The following is an 18855-nucleotide window of genomic DNA, read 5'->3' on the forward strand; positions in this document are numbered from 1 at the left end:
CAGGGTGAACAGCCTGTCGGATCCGTCCTGCCGCTAGTGTGAAAGTAGCCTTAGGCAAGTGGAGCATCAGAGCAAGGATACGCTCCAGTGTTCCACTCATATATAGTAAAAGAATAGCTTATATCCAGGATCAGCCCTGAACCCGGAGAACCCCTTTAATTAGGTTAATATGTACTATCAATATGAATATTAGTTATAGAGGAATATAGGAAGGGCTCCAGCATTTTTTTTTTTTTTAAGTGGAGTATTTGGGGGAAAAGCACCCTCTTTAGAGCTATATAAGACATTGTGATATGGCTGGATGCTGTTATTTTCTTCCTTTATTTTTCTGAGGGGGAGGGGAGGTGGGACAAGGAAGATGGGGAAATGTAAATAAATAAACTGAGTGATGTATGGTAAGTATCAAATATTTTATGTGTATTGAATATCTTGTTTTTTTCTATAATCTTTTTGTAAATGTATGTGCTAACAATAAAATACAATTTAACAATAATATTTTTAAATCAAATTTTAAAATATTAAAATAAAATAACATTTCTAAATGAAAAAATCATATACAGGCTATCGTTGTTTGACAACCTTAGCTACGTGCTTGATAGCCCTGATTATCTGCCACCAGCCACCCTGCTGGTCTATACAAGAACATTCTCGCTATCTAGCAGCCCACGGAAACAGTTATAAGGTCATTTAAAGGAGGCTATGTGCTTGAGAAAGATGACTGATACATCGGTGAACAAAAAATATTTCTGTTTTTCAGGTATGAAGAAGAAGTGCCAAGAAATGTAAGGTAATTAACCATTTATTCATTTTTTATGTAGTAAGTATGGATACATTGCTCATTAGTGACTTTCTTTTAATCTCATCATCCACACACATAGAAATGACGTACTGTGCAGTGATTGTATGCTGTGCCTGCTTGTATTTGATATGCATCGTATACTGTAATTTAAAGAGGATTCTCTGGTGGGGTAAAACCTTTTAGAAAATGGGCAGAATGGGTTAAAAAAAGAAAAGAAGAATGCCCATTAGTCGGTCACTGGCCGCTGACTCTCATTTGTCAGGAGTTTCATGCCACTTCTTGTGTGTTGAGACTGGACCTTGAATCATGAAGGCAGGGCGAGAGGTTGGTGAAAAGTATGATCCCTCTCCATGTATTTGTATTTAGTTTGGAATAATGCTACTGGCAGAGACAGTGTTGAACTGGGATTGCTAGGGTCCACCAGTAAAATTCATTCTGGGGGCCCACTATACAGCTACATGCAAATACTACCTGCTCAGACAGCATCAGGACACTCAAGATGATTGATTATGGGGGTCCATGAAGAAAACCTCAAAAAGGCAGGTCCCTAGGGATACTGGCTGGCGTGCCCCTGTGCCTAAAAGTCATCTCATCTGCCCGATGCATCTATAATAATAATTTGGGTAGTTTAATAGTCTACCCAGTTTGTATAAGGACATAGGATGGTTGAGATGTTGTACGCTTCCTATCTGTGTATAGTGTGGTCAGTGTATTGTACCATGTGCCTCTTGTGCAGGGGGTAGGGCACTGGGGGCCCATCTTTGCTCAGGGGCCCTTCATGGGATTGACCTGTTTCCATGTGGGGCACAGAGGATTGGAGAGGCTAGTCACCTTACTTTATTATGCCTTTTATTTTATTTTTTCTGCCTTCTCTTTCTATCATGGAGAAATCGCATCAGGTGTACAACATCAAAATGTGGTTGGACATTCATTAGGGGGATATGACATGTAAATAAAAGTCTGGAAAATACTTGTATTTCCCATGAAATAACAATGCTGGTGCTTCTTCTCTACTAAAACAGACATGTCAAGATTGTGGACGGGTCTTTTAGTAATCACCTGGCTGTAGTATGAAGCTTGAATAGTCTTACTGGTACTGAAACTGCAACAATTTGCTATTCGCCATTTCAGGCCCTATTCACACGTTTTGTGGTCCGTACTTTTTGCGGGCTCCATTGTAACAGTCAGCAAAACGGACAAGAATAGGACATTTGCAGGGCTGCGGAACGGACATTTTTTGTGGCCCCCATTGAAATTAATGGTTTAGCATTGTATCTGCCAAAAATGCGGATAAGGACCAAAAATACAGTCGCGTGAATGAGGCCTAATGAAGATGATGGCCACATAGAACATGTTATATACAAAGCCTCTGGCATTACTTGTTCTTTCTGCCATAATTGGGTGTTGACTGTAGCTGCTAGCAGAGATGTGAATTTTACGTGTGCACTAGCTGTTGCTGTGAAGAGATGATACGGCTGACCTGATATACCGCACCATTGAGTCTAGTGCAGATGTTTACTCATCATGATCTACAGATGTAACAGAGTTAACACACACACCTAGAGATTTATCACATCTAGTTCATGCGTTATGACTGTGACTGTTGACTCTTCTACATCTGTATTTAGGTTTTAGGTAGCAGAGTAGAACATTTTCAAAGTGAATCTAAAATCTAAACCATCGGTAGGCAACCTCCAGAACTCCAGCTGTTGTGAAACTACAACTCCCAGCATGCATACTTGTCCTGTTTTTCTCAGGAATTGTAGTTTCACAACAGCTGGAGTGCCGAAGGTTGCTGACCCCTGATCTAAATACAAACACATGCAGCAAAAACACATCGAAAATGCTATGTGTAAACCTAGCCTTACACCATTACTCAACACTTAAAGGGGTTGTCCGCTTTTCCTTTATCTTCAGGATACGTCATCATTGTCAGATCGGTGGCCGATCAGCAGTTTGAAGAGAACGTAGCGCTCCTAGGAACGCTGCCTACCATTCACCATTTACGTAACTGCTCGTCGTCGACATTGCAGCAGTGAGTAGATGTAATTCCCCGTTCACTTCAATGGGAAAGCTCTGTCCTCTTGCCTTGAATAAGAAGGAGCCATCCCATTGTAGTAAATGGGACGGGGGAGCTGTAATTACACCTGTTCTGCACTGCATGTTGACAGCAAGAAGGTAAACAGAGAAGAGAACAGCTCTTTGTATGAGCGCTGTGGTCTCTTCAAAACAGCTGATCGGGGGGGTGCCGGTAGTCGGCCCCCCACAACCTGGCGGATAGGTCATCAATATTACAAAAGCAGACAACACCTTTAGGGTGCATTCACACAACCGTAATTCTGGGTCCGCAATTTTGCGGATCGAGTGCAGACCCATTTATTTCAATGGGGCAGCAAAAGATGCGGACAGCACACGGTGCATCCATACTTCCGTTCCACAGCCCTGCAAAAAAAAAATAGAGCATGTCCTATTCTTGTCCACAAGAATAGGCATTTTCTATACAGCGCCAGCCATGTGTGGTCCGCAAACAATTTGCAGACTTCAAAACACTTATGGTCATGTGAATGCCCCCTAATGTAGATTTTAGCTATGCAGTGTTAAAAAATTGTGCAAAACATTGCATGTCTTAACTAAATATTCCTAATATATACAGTCATGTGAAAAAATTAGGACACCCTTTGAAAGCATGTGGTTTTTTGTAACATTTTTAATAAAAGGTTATTTCATCTCCGTTTCAACAATACAGAGAGATTAAAGTAATCCGACTAAACAAAGAAAACTGAAGAAAAGTCTTTTCAAGATCTTCTGTAAATGTCATTCTACAAAAATGCCTATTCTAACTGAGGAAAAAGATAGGACACCCTTGCCCCTAATAGCGAGTGTTACCTCCTTTGGCTGAAATAACTGCAGTGAGACGGTTCTTGTAGCCATCTACCAGTCTTCGACATCGGTCTGAGGAAATTTTACCCCACTCCTCAATGCAGAACTTTTTCAGCTGTGAGATGTTTGAGGGGTTTCTTGCACGTACAGCCCTTTTCAAGTCACCCCACAGCATCTCAATGGGATTCAAATCTGGACTTTGACTTGGCCATTCCAGGACTCTCCATTTCTTCTTTTTCAGCCAATCTTTGGTTGATTTACTAGTATGTTTTGGGTCATTGTCATGTTGCATGGTCCAGTTCCGCTTCAGCTTTAATTTTCTAACTGATGGTCTCACATGTTCTTCAAGCACCTTCTGATACACAGTAGAATTCATCGTGGATTCTATGATGGTGAGCTGACCAGGTCCTGCTGCAGCAAAGCAGCCCCAAACCATGACACTTCCACCTCCATGCTTCACAGTTGGTATGAGGTTCTTTTCTTGGAATGCTGTGTTTGGTTTATGCCAAACATGTCCTCTGCTGTTGTGTCCAAATAATTCAATTTTGGACTCATCTGTCCAAAGAACATTATTCCAGAAGTCCTGGTCTTTGTCAACTTTATCTCTGGCAAATGTCAGTCTGGCCTCGATGTTTCTCTTGGAAAGCAAAGGTTTCCTCCTTGCACACCTCCCATGCAAGTTAAACTTGTACAGTCTCTTTCTGATTGTAGAGGCATGTACTTCTACATCAACAGTAGCCAGAGCCTGCTGTAGTTCTCGAGATGACACTTTAGGGTTTTTGGAGACCTCTTTTAGCATCTTGCGGTCTGCTCTTGGGGTGAACTTGCTGGGGCGACCAGTCCTGGGCATGTTGGCAGTTGTTTTGAAAGCCCTCCACTTGTAGACTATCTTCCGGACAGTGGAATGGCTGATTTCAAAATCTTTTGAGATCTTTTTAAATCCCTTCCCAGACTCATAGGCTGCTACAATCTTTTTTCTGAAGTCCTCTGACAGCTCTTTTGCTCTCACCATGGTGCTCACTCTCACTTCAACAGTCAGGAGCACACCAAACTAAATGTCTGAGGTTTAAATAGGGCAAGCCTCATTCAACATGCAGAGTAATGATCTACTAATTATGTGCACCTGGTGTGATATACCTGTGTGAGATCTGAGCCAATTTAAGAGGGAATACATGTGAGGGTGTCCTATCTTTTTCCTCAGTTAGAATAGGCATTTTTGTAGAATGACATTTACAGAAGATCTGGAAAAGACTTTTCTTCAGTTTTCTTTGTTTAGTTGGATTACTTTAATCTCTCTGTATTGTTGAAACGGAGATGAAATAACCTTTTATTAAAAATGTTACAAAAAACCACATGCTTTCAAAGGGTGTCCTAATTTTTTCACATGACTGTATCTGTACCTACTAATGTATGTGTATGCTCCGTCAGTCTAGGGAGAACATTTAGATTTCAGAGCAAAATAAATCGATTTTACCATGTTTTCAATTAAGTGCTTCAAATGAAAAAAAAAAATCTTATCCAGAAAACTAATTTCCAGCGTTTTAGATAATAGATCCCTTCCCAATGCTCATTAATTACAATCAGTATCCTGATTATTCTTCACCGGCCCAAGGTTACAGAACTTGGTAATTTAACACTAAAATTGTGGGTTTGTCATTGCGCTCAGCAGTTAAATTACTTTAAATTGACTAGGAATATTTTTCCCTTGCAGTTTTAATGAATATAAAAAATGTGTTTTCACCAATTCTGCCCTCCTGTCATATCTGAGAGACTCAAGGAGCGCGATGGGCATTAGAGTTGACAAACAATGTCTAAAGAGTCTCATGCACAAGTAATGTTTATTATAATAAGACTTTGCGTATTGTAAAATTACCTTGGCTACTGAGTAATATAGGGAAGGATGTCACGGTGGGGAGTGGGGGAAATCCCCCACTGTACAATGTAGGGTATAATGAGGAAGCAGTTAGTTACAGGTGGATACGCCCCTTTTCCTGCCCACTCCTCCCACAACCCCTTCCAGTCCCTCCAAAAGCGCCTCCTGTCACACGCCCCAAACCACACCTAAACCCCGCCCATTCAATGTCTCTTATTTTGATATATCTGATATTGCGTCAGTAATTGAATTTTAAGTTTTAATATCTTTAAAAATAAAATGATATTAAGCTTGTATTAACCTTTTACTAAACCATTATAAATGCCGTATTTTTTGCCCTATAAGATGCACGGCACATAAGACGCACCTAGATTTTAGAGGAGGACAATATTTTTAATTACACCTCAGGTCAGACCAGCAATCAGACCCCCAATGTTAATAAGACCCTCAATCAGACCTCAGATCAGACCCCCATGCCTCAGATCAGCCCCCAGCCTCATGTATGTAGCCTCAGCTTCATTTATACAGCCCCAGCTTATGCAGTCCCAGTTTATGGAGCCCCAGCTTATGCAGTCCTAGTTTATGGAGCCCCAGCTTATGCAGTCCCAGTTTATGGAGCCCCAGCTTATGCAGTCCTAGTTTATGGAGCCCCAGCTTATGCAGTCCCAGTTTATGGAGCCCCAGCTTATGCAGTCCTAGTTTATGGAGCCCCAGCTTATGCAGTCCCAGTTTATACGAGTGTCGAATTAGCAGTGGATCTCATGTGACTGGCTGTTAGATTTCCATGGTGAAGCATGCGGTCCACAAGATGGTGGAACGCATGACGTCTCACCATCCAGTTACTCGCTAGAACGCTAGTTAGGACATGTGACATGAGCGTCCTAAACACATGACCGGAGGTAGGATCATGTGACCGCAAGTTTCAAAAGGTCCTTTGACATGCGCAGTAGATTGATCTGCACGCCGATATCCATTTGGACCACATCCATCGCTCACTCTAGGACCTTCCTCATCCCGATTTTTTTTTTTAAGGTACACCTGCACTTAGTCACTTGATTATGAAGGTATCCACAGATGTATTAATTATAATTAAAATGATGATTTATATTTTTATGAATTTATGATGCTATGTATCTGGCAATAATGCCCATATTACGACACTGTATCCTATGTAAACACTATGCACGATGAGACATGATGAATGATGGCACATGATGTTCTTTTTGTTGATATCTTGAGAGATTTCTATTGATTGATGTATTTATGATTATTATTGATTAATTATGTAAAGCTGTATAAATATGCACAATGCACTGCTAATGTTGTCACTGCTTGAGAAAGATCCCAGGAAGCGGCTCAAAACGTTGCGGGTCTGGTGAATAAAGTTTTTCTACTATTTTACTCCTTGGAAGTGCCGTGGAATTTCTTCAGCCTATTATTTGGGGGGGGGGGGGGGGTCGCCACCACAGCCGCTGGTACTCCTCTTGTACCTGCTATACAGCTGTGCTGCCCAACCTTCCTCTTTTTTCTATGTATCTGGCTATCTAATATTTATCTAATATCTATCTATCTTCTAATATCTAACAAGTTATCTATCTATATATTTATCTATCTAGCACATATCTAGCTATTTATCTATTTATCTATTACGTAATATCTATCTAGCTAACACATACAGTACAGACCAAAAGTTTGGACACACCTTCTCATTCAAAGAGTTTTCTTTATTTTCATGACTATGAAAATTGTAGATTCACACTGAAGGCATCAAAACTATGAATTAACACATGTGGAATTATATACATAACAAAAAAGTGTGAAACAACTGAAAATATGTCATATTCTAGGTTCTTCAAAGTAGCCACCTTTTGCTTTGATTACTGCTTTGCACACTCTTGGCATTCTCTTGATGAGCTTCAAGAGGTAGTCACCTGAAATGGTCTTCCAACAGTCTTGAAGGAGTGCGGTCCAGCTCACCCCAAACCATCTCGATTGGGTTCAGGTCCGGTGACTGTGGAGGCCAGGTCATCTGGCGCAGCACCCCATCACTCTCCTTCATGGTCAAACAGCCTGGAGGTGTGTTTGGGGTCATTGTTCTGTTGAAAAATAAATGATGGTCCAACTAAACGCAAACCGGATGGAATAGCATGCTGCTGCAAGATGCTGTGGTAGCCATGCTGTTTCAGTATGCCTTCAATTTTGAATAAATCCCCAACAGTGTCACCAGCAAAGCACCCCCACACCATCACACCTCCTCCTCCATGCTTCACGGTGGGAACCAGGCATGTAGAGTCCATCCGTTCACCTTTTCTGCGTCGCACAAAGACACGGTGGTTGGAATCAAAGATCTCAAATTTGGACTCATCAGACCAAAGCACAGATTTCCACTGGTCTAATGTCCATTCCTTGTGTTCTTTAGCCCAAACAAGTCTCTTCTGCTTGTTGCCTGTCCTTAGCAGTGGTTTCCTAGCAGAGATTCTACCATGAAGGCCTGATTCACACAGTCTCCTCTTAACAGTTGTTCTAGAGATGTGTCTGCTGCTAGAACTCTGTGTGGCATTGACCTGGTCTCTAATCTGAGCTGCTGTTAACCTGCGATTTCTGAGGCTGGTGACTCGGATGAACTTATCCTCCGCAGCAGAGGTGACTCTTGGTCTTCCTTTCCTGGGGCGGTCCGCATGTGAGCCAGTTGCTTTGTAGCGCTTGATGGTTTTTGTGACTGCACTTGGGGACACTTTCTAAGTTTTCCCAATTTTTCAGAATGACTGACCTTCATTTCTTAAAGTAATGATGGCCACTCGTTTTTCTTTACTTAGCTGCTTTTTTCTTGCCATAATACAAATTCTAACAGTCTATTCAGTAATATTTTAAATATTGGCAAGTAATAAAAATTTCAAAACCATGTTTTGCCACAGCATATAAAAACAGTGTTGATGTATATTTATGTCAGCTGTTTGTCCACTACAATTACATATTTATAAATAACTAGACATTATGCCCCGTTACAATAACGTGCGCTAGAATTGCAGATCAGTCAGCACACCGCGCTCCACAAGCCTCCCATGCAGACGGCGTGTGGGGCGGAGTTGATCGTCCAGCGCGCGGGTGTGGGCGGTGTTGATCGGCCGGTGCGGGTATGGGCGGTGCATAATTGTATGTTTTATAATACTGAACATCGATTATGGGTACACATGAATTCATGCACATATACTTTTACCAATTAACACTTGGAGATTGTAATGTGAAATTTTATGAATTGAATCTTTATATTTTCACTGATAATTATGTTTATTGATTAATTGATTATGTTTGGTAACAATCATGTACAGATTAAGTTTAATGTATATATACTTGTAATGAGCACTGTTATCACTGCTTGACAAAGGCTCCAATGATATGAGCTGAAACGTTGCATATGGTGTAATAAGTTTCCTTTTTTACCTGCAAGTCCGGAGTGCTGCCTTGTTACCTTTCTTTAGATAGATAGATAGATAGATAGATAGATAGATAGATAGATATGAGCTAGATAGCTTATAGATAGATAGATATAATTAGATAAATATGCTATATATGGATAGATAAATAGATATATTGATTTTAATTCCCCCTCATGGGGTCTAGGGATTTTATGGATTGGGGATGGGGACACTGATCGTGCCCTTGTCCTCAACCCTACAGTGGTACACCCTGATCTCATTGGAGAAAGCAACAGTGGGTAGTTGAGCTCCACTCAGACATGCACAGTTAGAATTTTGAATATGGCAAACTTTATTATTCCCTGTATGGAGACACTGCCCTGTATGGAGACACCGCACCGCTCAGCCAGCAGATTCTCGCGAGATTAGCGCTGACACAGGCGCACTAGTAACTTTTGTACGCCGGACTTGAGCCACATGGAGCCCCACGATTGTAGTTATTGTAACCTCTTTGATCAATTATAATTTCACATGTGCATATAATGTAGTCTATTGGGACATAATCACACATTTTTGCATATTTTACACATTAATCATGGTCACTTGTGTCACCTTTGTATACACCACTATATATTTATGAATTATGCATATTTGAGATGTCAAGATGAAATGTTTTTATGAAATTGACAATGTATTTATAATTTTTGATCATGTTCATTGTTTGACTGAGCTCATTAATTAATAATCATGTACACACTGATGTTCACTTATTTAAACTCACATGATAGATAGATAGAAGGATAGATAGATAGATGCTGGATAGTTAGATAGATTAGATAGATAGCCAGATACATAAAAAGATAGATAGACTGAAAAAAAAGAAAGATAGATATGTGATTGATAGATAATAGATAAAATATGTATCTATTAATTTATAGATCTGGGCTAAATAGATATGTAACTAGATAAATAACATGTGTATAGAAAGATAAATGGGTAGATAGATAACAGATAAAATATTCATCTATTGAATGGGTAGATAGATAGATAAATAGATGAATAGAACACTCGGGCTACCTTAAGCAGATATTTTTACACCAGGGCTACCATCCTACCACAATTCAGGGCCAAATCACCAGAGCCACCAGGATCCCCAGAAATCAACTCCTAATTATATAAACAAAAAGAAGGCAATGACCGTGTGTCACGGTGGGGAGTAGGGGAAACCCCCCACCGTACAATGTAGGGTATAATGAGGAAGCAGCTAGGCCAGGATGCCGGGATCAGGGAGCAGGTCACCTCCTAAAGCGTCCCTAATCCTCGCCCCTAACTACTCACCGTATGAGCGGACCTGGATAGTAGGACGGCTAATACCCAAGATACCTTTGGTCCTGATAATCCCTTTCATAGGAGCAGGGGAGAGATGACCTGTTCTTCCAAGACATGGAAGAACAGGAGTCACAAATGGCCTAGTTGCAAGGAAAAGTAGGAGACTGTATGCAGTAACTAAATCAGCAGGTAAGTACACAGAAACACACTTACCTGCCGCAGCCACCAGAACTGGAACCCGTGCATAAGTACAGGAGCCCACACACCAAACAGGACACCGTACCAACAACACCCACACACAGGTATCCAGCACACCAGCTACTGCCTGGACCCCATGCCACAAGGTGCAAGGCAGCCCCAGGAAGCGCTGCATACAGGCTTATGGTTCACCCCTCCGGGAAACCAGCCCCCTTCTGGAGGAACACAACACAGGAACAAGTCTAGCAAACATTCTGGACTACAAACACCAAGGGACCAGACATGTAACAACCACTAGACAAGACAACAACCACCCATACATAAACATTACCCAACATATGCAAGGGTAGTGAAGGGAGGACAGAGAGACATCGCAGGAGACATTGATGTCCCACTAGGTGGCCCTCAAGGACTGGGCCGCAGGAGACATCGATGTCCCACTAGGTGGCCCTCAAGGACAGGGCAGACAGAACACCCTAGACTGGAGCAGAGCTCCAGCACCAACGACGGCTGGAGTACAACTGACTTCAGCCAGGGAGCCACAGGTAATGAAACCCAAGTGACCATACCCAGCCAGGGAGTTAACCCTTCCAGCATAAGACAGAGGAGGAACCAGGAAAAGGGGAGCAAAGAACACACATGCAGACAACCAGACGTTGCCCCTGGCAACCGGCATGTACGGCAAAGGTGTCAAAGCGTACAACACCGAGGCTGTGACACCGTGTACCTCTAGTAGTGACCCACTACTAGAGGTACTATGAAAAACCACAAGGAAACTATACAATACTCTACACAAAGATTACTATCTCAGGACAATATTCCCAGACCCTCCCATGCTATGCTTCAGACAACCTCAGAATTTAAGAAATCCGATGATCACTACCATCCAGTATACAGAAGGAACTTTTTCCTGCAATGTGAGGAGCTGCAAAACCTGTTCACACATACTGACCATAGACAGGATACATATCCCCAAGATTTCTGGAACATTCATGTGTTCTGCATCTAATGTGGTGAACCTCATTATGTGCACTAAATATCCAACTCAAGGACGGAGTAGCTCTTAAAAATGAACAGTGGAATCTGATTGGTTCCTATGGGCAACTAAGCCAGTTCTACTTTACACCAGTTTTCATAAATCTACCCCAGGGTCTTTATGTGGGAGAAACAGGGCAGACATGTGGGAGAAACTCAGGGCGAAGATAAGGTCTCACCGTCATTCAATAAAGGTGAAAAAGACAACTTTCCCTGTTGCCAAACATTTTGGTGATCCTGGCCATAGCGTTACAGACCTTTTCTGATGTGTCATCAGAAAATTACCTATTTAAATCACATTTTTATGTTTAGCATATTTTTAAAGCATTTTGGATGGTTATTTTAAATTTTCCATGTCAATATCTATATTTAAATAAAAACCATAAAATCCTGCAGTTTTTTCACTGGCCACTAAGCCTAATAATAGGTGCCACGTTGGTCTGTACAGATCACTTTACTGCAGTTATATATCATTCTAATCCTGCCTGTAATGATATCACCTCTGTGTATAGATAAGACAGGATCCTCCATTCACAATAGGTGATTGTCAGAGCTTATCTATTCCTTCCTTTTACAATGACCTCTGCACAGGTCACACAGCATGGCTATAAAACTCTCCCATAGAAGTCTCTTGTTTTGGTAACCAATTTTTCAGTGACAACAGGATAAACATCTATTTTGGTTTGAGTGAGAAAAGTGTGCCATCAAAAGTAAAGATACAGTTTTTGCAGTTTCCTGGTGATGGCTTCCATTGAACTAAATTTTTTTAATATTGTTCAGTAAGCTCCAAAGTTTCAATTAAGCGGGGGGCTATAACAACCAGAATTTAAAGAAAACAGTAGGTCAACAGGATGCATAACTTTGTAGCCAAATCATTGCTAACTTTGGCATTGTTTTTCTTTTACTTGTAGGTTCTCCCATTCAACCATTATTGGTTTGGGGATGGGTGGTCCTCAATGCTCACTGTCAATAACTGAGGTGACGTTGCATTGACACTTAGCTTTAGGGACCACCCAACTTTTAATTCAACAATATAGTCCCAAAAATGGTAGAATGGGAGAACCTAGAAGTTAAAGTAAAACACCCAAGAGTCAGCGATGATTCTGTTGGAAAGGTATTCAGTCTTTTAAACATCTATGAGGTTGGGGCATTTTCTCTTTAAAGGGGATGTCAAGCCTTTTTTGTTAATTTGCGTCTGACCTAGCTATACCTGTAGAAGAATTCACTCACCTGCTCATCACTGCTCTGTTACGGCTCCCTCATTCTCTTCACTGGCCTTCCATCCAACTTCTGCATAGACAGGGTCACATCCAATGTCTGGCCTGGACATGTGACATGTCCCCAAGCAGAAAGTCACTGCTGGGTCACGTGCCACTTGGAGACACTTCACTGCTGAGGCCAGACACTGCCTGCAGAGGTACACGTGACACTGTCTTTCTGGAAGTTGACAGATGGGGACCTGAAGACCAGTGTAGAGAGCCGGAACAGAACACCTGTGTAGCTGGCGAGTATGAATTTTTCCACACATACAACTGGCTCGGGTCCAAATTAACAAAAAAAATAAAAAAATAATACTGTAGTGTTATAAAGAGTAAGCTGGGAGTTTAAAGCTCTGCCATTTCATGGGTAACAATACTTCTTTTGCAATGTGCATTTAAAGGAAAACTGATCGATATATAGTTTAAGATTAACTTGTATTTTATTATTTTCAATTCCTGCTCATTCTGGGCTTTGAAGCCGAGGAATTGGTTCTATCAGTGATTGACAGCCTTCCCTCTATGACTGTGTATACAAAGGTAGCTGTCAATCACTGATAGAACTGCCTCCTGGACTTCTAAGCCTAGAATGAGCAGGAATTTAAAACAATAAAATTTAAGTTATACTGAAATTTTTCCCTTGAATCTATATATCAACCATGTTCAACGCGACAGGTTCTCTTTAAGAAATACCAAGTTGATTACCTTAAACATGAGATCGGAAGCTAAGTATGTGTTTTGTGAAACTGGCTATAAATGTGTTATTTATGGCGGTTGTGACGTACGCGCACTGCGATGTTTGCTGCTCTGCTCGCAGCACGCCTGGATTTGCATTCCTGAGGAGTTTTTAATGACTTATTGTGTTGGCTGAGAACGGGTGATTTGATTCTCTTGTCTCGAGGCGGTGAGGACATAATTCTTACTATGTGACTAATATAATTTCTTTGTCATATTACGGTACTCAGTAACAGTAGCTCATTCATTCTTCTCTATCTGCTGTAATACAACTAACATACAGTTATTACGTTCCGAAATGGCTTCATTCATTACCCTGTTATTTGTTGGTAATTGTTGGCATCTCCACCACCTTCAGTAGCTAATTAAATTTCTAACTAGAATTGACATGCTGTACCTGTGGACCTCGGTGTTCAGGGTCTATTCTCATATGTACTGGAATTATATTAGGAAAACGGTATGCAAATCAGCTCTTAACAAGCTCTGCCTCTAATACCACCAGATGTAAGGCAGCTATCCTATAAGTCAATGTTCAACCCTTTAAACAGGCCTTGAGACATGACTTAGACAATAAATAAGCCAGCATCTCATCTGCGAACAGCTGTTTCGGGGTGATTTCCCCTCATTAGTGTAGAGCAGAGAGAACTGGTTTAACCGGGTGAGAGGCCTAGGTCAGGATTCAAGGGGTACTATATATCCTTATGGAGAGAGTCTTATAAACCAGGCAACAAGACTAAGGTTCTTTCTATAAGTCCCATTCTCTTGATAGAGATTCGTCCAGGAAGTGGGTCCCAGATCTGCATATATCATACATCTGTCAATATGCTATAAATCAGGGAATCCCAACCTACTTTCCTCCAGCTGTAAAAACTCCCACCATGCCCTGTTGTAGGTTAATACCTGTAGGCTGTCCAAGCATGCTGGGAGTTGTAGTTTTGTAACAGCTGGAGGGGCGCAGGTTGGGCATCCCTGCCATAAAGGTTCAAAATGGTAAAACCCCTTCAATAATTTGCACCCAATCAATGAATTTCAAAAGATGTGGACAGTACTCAGCTCCACAGGGCCCAGATATCTGGCTGTGTGATGTTACATTACAAATTATCCAATGGTAAGCTTATAATTGCAGATAGTTCAGTGTATATTTTGAGTGCATTCATTGTTTGTACCAGCCTATTTGTGGGTTCATCTTTTGTGTCATTATGGGGTGCAAATGATGGAGTATTGTCACCTAGTCAGTGATGTTTATAAGGAACTGAAAAATCGTCAAACTGTTACTTTATTCATATAAATCTTATATCTTTTCTTCATTTGAAGAATTAATTATATTAGGATTTGAGACAAGACAAATAATTCCTTACTATAGATCTGAGCAAATTCTGTTAGCGTCTGAAAGAAATAAATGAGTCATAATGAAGGATCTTGTCTTCATCTTCTTTCCTGCCAGTAATGTGTGACACAGGTCTTCAAACCTGATTATAATCTGCTCATTTACATATGTACACATTTGTAACAATGATTCTGAAATTTGTCGGTGACCTTGAGTCTTCTGTATCTACTGGTTACAAGATGTACAGTATGAAAAATCTCATAAAGAAAGTGGCTTTGTTGCTATTGCAACCGATATAAGTTCTCGTAGACTTCCAGTGAAAAATAAAAACGTCTTGGGTATCCTCATGGATGTTACATTTAGGCTGCCTTTCCCTTCAGATCTTAGATAAATACAGTATGTTGCAGATCTATATTATTCCACCATGTTTGCCTTTTTTTCCCAACACATTTTTTCCACATAATAGGATCAACTCCCAGAGCACATGCCTAATGTATTCATTGAGCGCCGTTGGCCTGATGAATGCCAAAAGAGTGTCATTTTGGCATCCCGAAGGCAGGTATTGAAGAAATTAAGATCAGCACTGCAGTAATTAGCTCCATCCAGTGCTCAATGGATGGGGCTCTGTATATTTCTGGCGGCAATTGCCGACACTGGAGCTACTCCAGAACAGCTGATTGGTGGAGGTGCAGCGTTTTGGACCCTCGCCAATCAGATAGTGATCTTGTAAAGGGTTGGGCAACAAATAGACAAATGTGAAGACAAATTTAAGTTTGTCTCCAGTTGATAAATCAGGGCAAAAGTTTTAGGGATTTATCAAAGCATTTATGGCAGGAACACACAGACAGTGAGCCCTAACTGGAACCCAGCCCGCTTTCTCTGCCGAAGCAGCAAGTCTGCAACTGGTCAACATTCCCAACATTCCAGTAGGGAATGTTGACCAGTTGCAGACTTGCTACTTCGGGCTTGCACTGCAAGTAGGCAAGGAAAGCAGGCTGGGTTCCAGCAGGAATGACACACACAGAAGAAACTACACAAAAACAAAGTCATACAGAAATGGGTCGGAACAGGGTGTACAGTACAGTTACAAATCATACAACAGAGGGTAGTCAGAATAGCCAAGCCAAAGTCAGACGGGAAGCACAGTACCAAATCACGAAACAGAGTTATCAAAGGCAAGCCGAGGTCAATATAATAAGCAATCCAAATGCACACAGAACAGAACTGGTAGCACAGATAGGGAGTGAAAACCTATAGCTGGCAATAGTGTATTGCCTGCATAAGATTTAAATAGGGCATTGAGTGCCTCCATCAAGACCTGATAGGTCCATGGACTTGGTGCCCCATTGGACCAATATACAAGTTGCACCAGAAAAGGCTGGCTGAGTTGTCACTCAGTCTAAAGCAAAACCAGATACACTTGTCACGGAATGTGTACAGGTAACAAGGCAAAACAACATGCACAAATGACTCGCTGGATCCAACAGCTAAGGAACAAAAGGGAGACCCCTGTAGAAGACCTGGCACTTTCCCTGGCTGCTTAGCCTATGCATAGATCCGAATGGTGGAGGTATGCATATCCACGTACCTTGACTATATAACCCCTGAGCACCCTACAATAGTGAGGGGACACGACCACCGGCTCCCTACACCAGACACGGAGGGAGTCAGGGTCACCTGGGATCCAGCAAACAGAAAATAACTGATAACAGTATAACACTTAACTTTGTAGAGGAGAGGAGAACCAGATGGGCATGCACACATACTCCAGGAAGAAATATAAGCCGCCCAGAAAAGCCTTCTGGGGAAGAATTTAAAGGGAAGCAATTAGTCCAACACATGACAGCTGAGAGAGGCTAAGGAGAGGAGGAGCTGAATACCACAACACAGAAACTCAAAGAGGAGGTTCTGAAAGGCCTCTGTCAGAGCTTCTCAGCTGTCTGGTTGTGACAACACTTTACGAAATAACGTATTAACCTCCCTCAGTGTGCGCCCGCTTCGGGGAGGAACAGATTGAGTGCTATGTTGTTATGGACACATCTCATCACCAGAGGGCATGCTTAGGCAGCGTGTCACCGGGCACGGGGCTGGACCCCGGACAGGTAAGTTGGTGATATTATGTTAGTTTTCTGGTGTACTAAATATGTAATTTTGTACAAACAGAATTTCGTTAAAAAAAAAATCTGCAAGTTTTCAAAATGTAAAAAAAATTACATGATTTAATTATATTTGATCATGCACTTATTAGTGTTGACATTAATACTAGAGATGAGTACATTTCTTGAAATTTGTTTCATGTCTGATTCAGCAAATTGAAAAAAAAGGCACCTTGATTAAGGTGGTACATATACTGTAGGTGTGTGTGCTCCTCCTCCCACCGGTTCCTGCTGCACGTTAAGTTAACTAGGAGCAAAACACTATGGGCCAGATTTATCATGACTCTGAAAGCTCACTCCACTTTAACATATGGCTAAAGTCAGTTTTAGCCAAGTCAGATCTATGATCGGCCCTTTAAGACTGTAATAAATGTGGTTTGATGGTAGCAGTTTATCCGTCAGTAAGCAGCTTTACAAAAGTCGCAAGTTTTTATGAAAAAGTCGCATGTTCTATTAAAAAGTCTCATAAGATAAGCATGGTCCTCACTGGAGTGAAATTGCGACTTTTTTGCGACTTTTTAAATAGTCCCAGTAGTAAATCTGTCTAGAGATTCATTTACATGAGAAAACACGCCCACTTTCAGAAAACTGGCGAGCATAGTGCAGAGCAGAAAAAAGTTTTAGCGTTTGGGACTTTTTTTGGGACTTTTTCACTCCATTATTCTGACCTGAGCTAATGATAAATCTGGCCCTATACGTGCGGGGTCTGCGCTCCTGAACATAAATGCATAATGGCATAGGCAGGTTTAGCGTAGGACCCGCCTGAACTGAAACCACCTTGTCGCTTGGTAGGTGGGCTTAGATGTGTTTTGATCAGAATGTATTGACCAAGTGTCTCAGATTTTATCAATAGAGTGAGGGCTTAGTCCATATGTTATGCTTGCATCTATTATTATAGTGCATTATTTTCTGTGATTGTATAAATGTAAAAAAAATATTGATTCATGTCCAAATCAATTCTGCACAAATCAAATGTGCTCCAATTGCTCTGAAAATTAGTATACAGCAGTCTCTGGTCTCCTGTGACTCTCCTTCGACAATTTTTTCTCAAATGAGTGAGAAAATGAAGGCTACTTTCACACTTGCGTTTGGTGCGGATCCGTCATGGATCTGCACAGACGGATCCTTTCAGATAATACAACCGTCTGCATCCGTTCAGAACGGATCCGTTTGTATTATCTTTAAAGGGAACCTGTCACCTGGATTTCTAGGTATAGAGCTGAGGACATGGGCTGCTAGATCGCCACTAGCACATCCACAATATCCAGTTCCCATAGCTCTGTGTGCTTTTATTGTGTCAAAAAACGATTTTATATACATGTAAATTAACCTTAGATGAGTCCTGTCTCCTCCATGTTTGAGAGATGAGTCCAGCGTTCTCTGATTCTGAGCCCAGGCACACCCACTGTGAAGGAGTCCAGCACCGCACCGCATCCTCCCAATCTCCTCCTTGCTCCCCGATGTCACAAAGCTAGAGCGCCGTAATCTTGCGATGCCCGAGCTAACGCATGCGCAGTTCATTCCCTGAAGCTGATTCCAGCACAGGGAAGGAACACTATGTCGACACTGCACATGCGCTAGCTCACGCATCACGAGATTACAGCTCTCTAGCTTTGTGACGTCGGGGAGCAAGGAGGAGATTCGGAGTATGCGGGGCGGTGCTCGGCTCCTTCACAGTTGGCGTGGCTGGTCTCCGGAGATGTTAGTAGCCTAATTTACAGATACAAACCGGATTCCAAAAAAGTTGGGACACTAAACAAATTGTGAATAAAAACTGAATGCATTGATGATGTCAATATTTTATTTGTAATAGAACGTAGATGACAGATCAAACGTTTAATCCGAGTAAAT

At 41.5% G+C, this 18855-nt stretch overlaps 1 protein-coding gene across 1 annotated transcript in view; it reads left to right on the plus strand.

The window, feature by feature from the left end:
• The window catches only part of LOC122944115 (IQ motif and SEC7 domain-containing protein 2-like), a 294359-nt gene that overhangs the window by 133505 nt on the left and 141999 nt on the right, over window positions 1–18855 (plus strand). Inside the window, exon 2 of the mRNA XM_044302348.1 lies at window positions 758–787. Within this exon, the coding sequence (XP_044158283.1) occupies window positions 758–787 (30 nt within the window). The remainder of the gene's footprint in view (window positions 1–757; window positions 788–18855) is intronic.

Source organism: Bufo gargarizans, chromosome 7, assembly GCF_014858855.1.
Source record: "Bufo gargarizans isolate SCDJY-AF-19 chromosome 7, ASM1485885v1, whole genome shotgun sequence".
NCBI classification, from domain to species: domain Eukaryota; kingdom Metazoa; phylum Chordata; class Amphibia; order Anura; family Bufonidae; genus Bufo; species Bufo gargarizans.